A 9173-nucleotide genomic window follows, 5' to 3' on the forward strand; every position below is an offset into this window, starting at 1 on the left:
TGTAAGTAATACCAAAATTATTGCACAAATGTATTCATTCAGAAAATATGGTGGCATAATACCTTGGGGAAAGGAAGTCAAGATCTTGTTGGAGGCCACGAACGGGGAGGGGGACAGCACTAGGGTTCCTTCTTCCTGTGAGAATCTGTGAACCCAGAGGGGGAAATATGGTGAGGATCTGGGAGATCAACTCCATTTAATACACTCATAGTTGTTAGAGCAATCATATATAAAAGAGATTTTGGAAAATATATGCAAACTGTAACATGATATATGTATAGATTTATAGGATCATGGCAGCAAGCAAACACTGTTATCAGCGATAACAAGGTACACAAATTAATTAAAATTATAGGATCCCCAACAGTAAAATGCATTGGACGCTTTTTGGATCATTGACAGTAAGTGGGACACGTCCCAAATCGGGCAGGGAACCACCACAAATCCACAATGTAATGGTAGTTTTGTGAGAACTTCAATGTGTAGTTTTTTTTTGCTGAAATTTACTTTTGTTCTACCGTCCAAAGCAATCTCGCAATCAGGACTATGCTTTACCATTCAGATATGACACACACATTTAGCACGGATGTAAGTCAGTGAATATGTTTTGCAGACAAAATGCGCAGTCGAGGTGCTAGCGTACAAGGATAGCATGAGTGATTCTGTGCTAGGGGCCAGAGATTTCATTGACCGTGAGACGGCGCCACTATCACCACTATCACTAGAGTTACTTGTACTGCTAGGGGCCAGAGATTTCATATAGCAGCCTAAACTCACTGAAGAAAAATGCCTAAACTAGAGTTGTTAGAGCAATCTTACCACTATCACCAGGAACGGCGCCGGATCGGGCAGCAGGCGCTGCGGCTGGCGCGGTAGGCGGCGGCGGCGGCGGCGGCGGCGGCGGCGGCGGCGGACGGCAGCAGGCGCGGTAGGCGGCGGCGGCAGCCGGCCCCGGGCGCGGTAGGCGGCGGCGGCAGCCGGTTAGGGCGCGGCGCGGAAGGCGGCGGCCATGGCCGGCCCCGGATCTACGCAGCGGAAGGAGGCGGGCTCGTAAGGCGGCACCGGCGGCCCGCCCCGGGCTCCTCGGCGGCCGCGGAAGGCGCCGGCGGCGGCGGAAGGCCCCCGGGCTCCTCGGCGGCCACGGAAGGCGGCGCCGGCGGCGGCCGGCCCCGGGCGCTGCGGCGGGCGCGGAAGGCGGTGGCGGCGGCCGGCCCCGGGTGCGGCGGCGGCGGCCGGGGAAGGCGGCGGCGGCGGCCGAGGTAGGCGCCGGCGGTGGCCGGTTGAGCTGCTGCTTGTTTTTCGCCCAGGGGAACAGAGCAACGGGGAGAGCACACGGAAGAAGAAGCGGAGCGGTGCGCGGTGGCTTTGGGCGGCACGCGCGCCTCACGTGACGAGCGAAGCGGAACTGGGACGTCCCCGTCCGCTCGTTTTTCCCGGACGGGGGCGTCCCGGATCTTTGGGGTATATTCCTCATATGGGACGTCCCTATCCCCTATGACTCGGAACCAAACACTGGACCATCCATGGACCGTCCCATCCCGTCCCGTCCCGTCCTTGAAACCAAACGCATCCTAACCTCTCACGTCTTCTGCACCTGTACCACCAATACCCGCCTACCATCCTCGTGCGCACTCGTGCCTTGGTGCCACACCGCCGCACACCACCCACACCCTTTTCTTTAAGTCCACTCCCACACCTGAAATCAAACCCTCCCCCCCCCCCAAACTCACGAACTGTAACCCTAGCTTGCTATCACCGGAGAATATGAGGAAGCCAAGTGGATACGGAGGCATAAAACGCTCGGGTAGCTTCCTTTATAAAATTATTAAAAGAAATAGGTTCATCCCATGTATGGTTTCTTTTCCATGTAATGGAGAAATTTCAACCAAAGAATATATAGCATCAAGTAATTACATTTTTATGTTTGTATATACCGGTTATATGAGTAAAAATCAAGAAAGGTAATTGTCCTATAATATAGTTTGCTTTGTATGTTATATAAATTTTCAATTCTCAGCATATACTATTATGGAATCTATTGCATCAATTTGTAATTTTGTATATATTATGACAACTCTTAAAATTTGAGGGGTATACTTGGATTATAATTTTGCAATATCGTGTAAGTAATTAAGTATATTAAAATATAAGTTTGCATCCGAAAATAAAAACTTAAAGTATCCATGTGAAAAGGCACACTAGCAAATTATCGTTTTATTTTCTAGAGCTTTATATGTTTTAAAATAAAGCAGGTTACCTTGGTGTTTGTTAAAACACCACATGATGCATATATGGATGATCCTAGATGGTATGATTCAACCAATTTGCTTCAACCATATGCCATTTTAGTATATAGTTATACCAAGTGTGATGGCATCATCCTGGATGAATTGGTACAGTTCACCCAACCAAACAAAAGATAACTGTCCATTTTGAACTATTTCATAAATGAATCAAATGATACATGCAACCAAACATATAGATAGTAGATATTAGGCCATTTTTAATTGGAGTTTCATCATCATTAAATAGGGTGACACATCAGTGTTTTTGATGATGTGACAAGTCGTGAATAAAAGAGAGATGTGAAATGAATTTCAGCACCATAAAACTATATATACATTGGTTCTTAGAAGCCTTGTGTGTGCATGTAGTCTTAGAAATAACAAACAAAGAAATTTTACATTGTGTAGAACTATTTCACTATGAACTAAATGTTATGTTACTTTTGTGGTATTTTTGGAACTATAAATATGAAATGACCATCGACAATGGCCTTAGGCCAATTTTAATGCACATTTACTAAGGGGGTGTTTGGGAGGGGGGCTAAACTTTAGCCCCCTCCTTTTAGCCAGATTTTAGCCCTTCTCATCCAAACATTAGGGCTAAAATGGAGAGACTAAACTTTAGCCCCCCATAATCCATTAGCCCCTCTAAGGGTGCTAAAATGGACTAAAGGGGCTAAAAGTGGTCCCCCGGACCAATTCTCCCCCTTGCCCCCCTCCCATCTCTCTCCTCCATGTGCCTCTCGCACCCCCCTCTCGCCTCCACGCTGCCTCCGCCCGGCACCCGCTGCACTTCGCCTCCACCTCGCCGGCGCACCAGAGTCCGCACCACCTGCTTCACCTCCGCCGCTTCCGCGGACCCAGCCTTCGCGATTGCAGCACCCCCGCTGCCTCCGCCTCCTCCTCCTCCTCCTCTACGGTAGGATCCGGGCCTCCAACGACGACGACGGCGCCAAGGAGCGAGATCCGCCACCACCTCCACGTGCCTTCTCCGTTGCCTCCGCTCAGCCACGCCTCCTTCGCCCGGCCCAGCTGCTCCTTGGTCTTGACCGAAGCTCAACACCGCGTCGGCATCAACATCAAGAACGCCGCCAGCACGAGTCACGACGAAGCGGCAGCGGCGAGACGAGCACGGGCGGTTGGTGTTCATCCAGGAGGGTCGTACCCGGTTTGAGATCGAGATCCAGCGCGGCGTGTTCCCCCGACGGGTTGAAGGGGACGAACTTGGGCCCCGGGCATGCTTGAGAGAGAAGGGCACGTCGCCGCCACCGCCACCTTCACCCGCCCCCGCGGCCTCCGCCGGTTTCCCCACCGCCATGGCCGCCGCCGCAAGGGAGGGCCTGGATTCATGTGCCTTGGGCTTGGTCGTGGGTCATCAGCCCTGCGACCGCGCCTTCTCGACCTCCGGCACGGTGGTGGTGGTGGGCGACGTGGAGATCTGACTACGCGCGGTGGTGGACCCATGCTTCCTCTCTTACCCGGGCCTCCGCTTCCGCAGACGGCGGCGTGCGCCCTCCGAACGACACGCCTCCGCCGGCACCGCCGCCTCTGGTCGGCCCCGCGGCCTCCGCCCGACCCCGCCGCGTCCCTGAGCGCCGCCACGTCGCGCTCGTGCTCGTGAATAGGAAGATGACGAGGATGGGAAGCAGCACCATGTGCGTGGCCACGGCCGCGGAGGAAGAAGAGCTGCGGGAGAAGTAGCGGAACTTGCCCCTGACGCTAGCTAGGAGGAGGGAAATGAGGGGTATTGTTGTCTTTTGTCAAGCAAAGTGCTAAAGTTTAGCCCCCACCCAAATACCCTAAAGTGCTAAAGTTTAGCACTCCATTTGAGGAGGCTAAACTTTAGCCCAGGACTAAACTTTAGCCCCTTCCTTCCGGTCTAGAACAGTGAACTCGGTAAAAGACATGCCTTAGGAAACTGGACCGGTCGAGCAGTATAAAAACAAAAGACATGAAAGAACCGGTGTGTGAACCGGCGGCGCCTGCTGGCCGCCTCCTGAATATCCGTACGACTGGCAAATGAAGGCTGATTTCTGGGGAATCCGGAACCCGTAAGAAACAGCCCAAGCAGCCCACGACCGGCCCAATCTCATCAGAAACGCACGCGCACGTCGCCGTCGCGTCGCTGTAACCCTAGCCTAGCCGCCCCCGAAGCTTCTCGTCCTTCTCCTTCCGGCGGCCGCGGGCGGCGCGGCGAGTCGGCGGCAACCCCGCCCCCCTACTACTTGCATCCCCCCACCTTAACCCCCGCTCCCCGCCTCCTCCCCCTCAGCAACGCAGATCCTGTCCACCGCGTTCACGAGAGCCACTTCACCGGGCGCGGGATCTGATCGCAATCGGATCCCCTCCACCGCCTCCTCCTCCTCTGGAGGGGCCCCGGGCCCGACGACGACGGAGGCGAGGGTAGACGACGGAGGCGAGGAGGACGACGAGGCGGAGGACGAAGAGCCCATGCCGGCCGCCGGGGCCCGCCGCTCCACGCGCGTCTTCATGCCCAAGGCGCCCAAGCCGCTGCAGCCCCAGGACCAGGCCGACCCCGCCACCAGGGTCCTCCGCTCCGGCAAGCGCCTCGCCGCCGATCGGATCCGCTGGGACGCCAAGGACGCCGCTGCCTTCCACGTCGACGTCAACCAGGACCAGCAGCGCCAAAAAGAGGATCCCCTGAAGCCGGTACTGCCGCCTCTGACGAAATCCTTCGGAATCGTCTACACCAGGAAACGCCGCCGCCGGAGGCACCCCGCCGCCGAGGTTCTCGCCGAGGACGCGGACCGCAGCAGGAGGTTTGGGATAGTATACACCAGGAGGAGGGGCAAGCGACTGAAGGTCGCCCCTCGGCTCACACAGGAGCCGGACGTCTCCTCTGACCTTGCCGCGGCGATTCCATGCTCCTCCTCCCAGGAGTTTGCATCAAGAACTGGCTTCTTGGATGCCCATTTCTTGGCCCTGGATGGTGCTGCAGCTCGCTCTGGGGCTCTGACGCTCGTCGTCCTTGTTGATACATCTTGCTCCGGGAGCTCTCACCGGTTCCTGGGCCTTCTTCTACCTGTGCTGCGGTGGATGCGCTGCAGTCAGCAGCGGGGCAAGGTCTGGAACCTAGCCACTTTCGTCTTGTCTGCTGGTGTTGCTGCTGCTTTTGCATCGCAGGGGGTGCACTTTGTCAAGCTCCAGCGCCGGAGGGCTGTAAGCTTTCTTCAAGCCTTCATCTGGCTATTTTAGTTTCATGTACAATTGGTGTAACATTTATGTTTCTTCTTGCAGTCTGCATTGTTACATAGGCCTCTGGTGCAGTGTGGGTGGTGTGCACTTCATGGTGCCAAGAAATCTGAACCTCTGGTGTCGGTCATTTTCTCGGCACTTCCTTCATACTTTTGGAGCTTGCATTCTGCTGTAGCTCTTGATTCCATGTATCTGCCAGCTGTGATTCGGCAGAGCAGCCCACTGGTTGGGGGAGCTGAAGAAATCTATCCTCACACTCCTTTGTATGTGGATTATGGGGCTCAGAGCACTGGAATTGCCAAACCCACTGCTGACGTTGGCAGCGATGAACCTTGCAGAGCGGTCCAGGACTACGTGCCCCTTGTACAAGTTGCTGGACTAGTGGTGCATGATCTGAGGCTAAAGAAGCATCAAAGGAAGAGGAGATCAATGAGGCATCCCCGAAATCGACGGCGGATTACATCAAAATTACCTGACAATGGAATTGGGATGAAGCAGAGCACAGCTGCCATCCAAACAGAAGTAAAGCTGCCATCAAGTAGGCAAGAACCTCCTGTGGAGCCTGTCCAACCTAAAGCAGCATTAGAAATTTCTCTTGATTTGCTTGAAAACATGGACGAAAGTGATGTTTCGACTCCCATGGGATCAACTAGGAGAAAGAGATCTTCTGTGAAGAGTCCTGTTGACAGAATGAATGAAAGGCTGGCCTTGGCTGAGGTGAGACAGAACATAGATTCTGTTCACAGCAAAGCAAACCTTTTAATCATTCAAGCTGATAGATGCTGGAGGGAAGAAGGTGCTGAAGTTATGCTAGAACTATCAGATACCAATAAGTGGTGTATAGTTGTGAAGATACAAGGTGTTACTAGATACTCCCTTAAGCCTTCAGATTCGAGGTTACATGTCATTAATCGTCATACTCAAGCCTACATTTGGGCAGTTGACGATGCATGGAAGCTTGAGTTCACTGATAAGTGGGATTGGCTGTTATTCAAAGAATTGCATGTTGTAGGCCAAGAGCGCAATTCCCAGGGAAAGACAATCCCAATTCCTGGTGTACATGAGGTTTCTGTTGACATGGAAGGAATTGTGGCAGATCCTTTCTCACGCCCTGTGCCGGACTACATCAGGGTGGTGGATGATGAAGTTGTGCGAGCTCTCTCTCGGGATTCTATCTATGACATGGACTCAGAGGATGAACGGTGGCTCATCCAGTTGAATCATGCAGATTTCAATCAAAATAGCTCTCAACGGAATCATATCTCTTATGAAGATTTTGAGATGATAATAAGCATATTTGAAAAGGATGCCTATAATAATCCCCAAGGAACAAACGATTTGGGTGAGCTTCTTTCCAGATATCCTGCTTTAGGAAAGGATGACAACGTGCATGATGTATATGAATATTGGACAAATAAGAGGTCTAAGCGAGCTGCACCATTGCTGAGGATATTTCAGGTAATTTTGGGGACCAAGTTTAGTTCTCTTATCACTGCTTTCTCATTTGTATTGTCTAGCCTTGACTATATCATCTAATTAATACCATTTACCTATTACCAAGCTTAATTCTTTTTATAGCTTGTTCTTCTTTCTGTCAAGTTTTACTTGTATCATCTAATTGACTAATTGATAAACTGTTTCATTATTCCTTAGGGTGTGCCCTTAAGGCGAGGACATCTATCACAAAAAACTGCCATGAAGAGAAAGAGATCTTTGAAGAGACAAAGAAGCCAAGCTGGCCGTGGAAAGCCTGAAGCTTTATTGCAAGGTAATTACTACTCCCTCTGGACTCTTTTGTTAGGCGCAATGAGCCTCAGCCCAGCTACAAAGACGCGCATCGGGTAGGTTTAATTATGTGCCGGGTGCCACGCTGGAATCACTAATGCTGCGTTCTTTCCAACCCCCATTGGCCCCCATCCCGCGATGCCTTGCACGTGATTGGCCAACGCTAGTCTGCATGGATCCCTCACGATGCAAAACTGCTTCATATTCTCTCCACATGAGTTAATCCATGACTTGATACCTGTATGTGCCCTGCATATCAATCTTTTTGGAAAACCGTAACACACCTAATAAAAGGATCTGGAGGGAGTACTGCATAAGAAACCTACTGTTAGATGTCATTAACAATAAATGTACATCTAATAATGAAATCCAACCAGGAGAGAACTGTTAAATCTCTGCCCTGTATTCTTGTGCTGCCATTTTTCTTCAAAAAACACATTTCTGGTTCATACTGAAAAGTGAACAATATTTCTCTCCCTTTTGTTTTGACATTTGAGACCAATAGCAGCAAGACCTTTCTATCCACTTGACACAAAAGGGAAACCTTGCTCTGCCTAAATAGGATAGGACTTAGAGAACTGGTTAAATGATTTATCATTTTTCACATGATGACTAAGCTTCTATTGAGGAATAATAATCTTGTTTCATCTTTTTGCGCATCATTGTTGACAGACCATGCTGAAGAGGAGGCGGCCTTGCAGAGAGTTGTGCAAGCTGAACGTGCAGCAAAACATGCTGTAGAAACAGCTATTCGTCAGCGCAATAGAGCCCAGTCTCTCATGGCTAATGCAGAACTCGCAACATACAAATCCATCATGGCTCTCAGGATTGCTGAGGCTGCTAGGATATCTGACTCTTCTCGAGATATTGTTTGTACTATCCTTGACTAAAGAAGAATATTGGCTGTTCATTGATTTGTGTGGAGGGCATGGGCAATACTCTCCTTTTTTTTACTTTGGTTAATCGCCCATGGTATTGGCTTTTCGATAAGCTGTGGAGCTATTTTTTCCCCTCCTCTCCTGTTAACTTTGTCAAGCCAATTTTGAGGCGAATGCTGAACTCAAAAACTGTAATTTCTTGTATAAATGGAAGTAGCTAGTTAGAATCTGTATCTTATTTGTACTAATGTTCTGTAGAGATGATGAAAGAAAAAGTAAAAAAGAAAATGTTGCAAGAGATGAAGGGAAATCAAGCATCTGGTTGCATCCCTTTTTGTCTTCAGTGACATGCTGTCTATAATATGTCTTTTCTCCATTTTATCACAATGTGCCATGTTGTGTTACTTCCTGAGTTTATTTACTTTGTTTTGTAAATAAGATTTTACCACACCCTATTGCAATTGAGCCATTGCAATTTGTGCCCATCATTTTGGAAGCAGCAAAGTCACTCAAAGGTGATTGTTTCTGTTGACCATCACTCATCTTGTGCTTGATTGACTTGTTTTCTTGCCTTGGTCCATGTGCTATGTTAAGATCTGTTTCAACCTCATCAGTCATCTTCATTTTTTTTATTGTATTTGCAGTGTGTTCTATGTTTTTAGTAACTACTGGTGGTGGATCTGTAGTTTTTACTGACTAAATGGAGTAAGATGATGCGGAAATTGGTGGAACAGTTGGCAACGGAATCATAGAATCATTGGAGTTGGAGAAGAGACCACAGTAAGGCCTTTCTTTGTCATTCCTGTTTGAGCAACATCTTCACACAATCCATCATTGATTTGATTTCATATGTGTTTACCATTATATTGGTATATTTATATTCTGTTTTGTCTCATGTTCTTGTTTACACTGGGAAGGAAGGCAGTAGGAAATTTTCAGTTATGCTAACGTGCCACTGCACAGCATTAGGTTTTTTCTTTCTTTCTTTTTTTCTGGAATACGCAGGAGA

General features: G+C 49.7%; 1 protein-coding gene across 1 annotated transcript; it reads left to right on the top strand.

The window, feature by feature from the left end:
* Nucleotides 1-4381: 4381 nt before the first annotated feature.
* LOC101764508 lies at nt 4382-8545 on the top strand. The gene is made up of 4 exons (XM_004973069.4): nt 4382-5465; nt 5544-6959; nt 7155-7269; nt 7959-8545. The coding sequence occupies exons 1-4, from the start codon at nt 4737-4739 to the stop codon at nt 8174-8176; spliced, it is 2478 nt and encodes an 825-aa protein (XP_004973126.1). The 5' UTR covers nt 4382-4736; the 3' UTR covers nt 8177-8545.
* Nucleotides 8546-9173: the final 628 nt, after the last annotated feature.

The sequence above is a fragment of the Setaria italica genome, chromosome VI (assembly GCF_000263155.2).
Source record: "Setaria italica strain Yugu1 chromosome VI, Setaria_italica_v2.0, whole genome shotgun sequence".
In the NCBI taxonomy this organism is placed as follows: Eukaryota; Viridiplantae; Streptophyta; class Magnoliopsida; order Poales; family Poaceae; genus Setaria; species Setaria italica.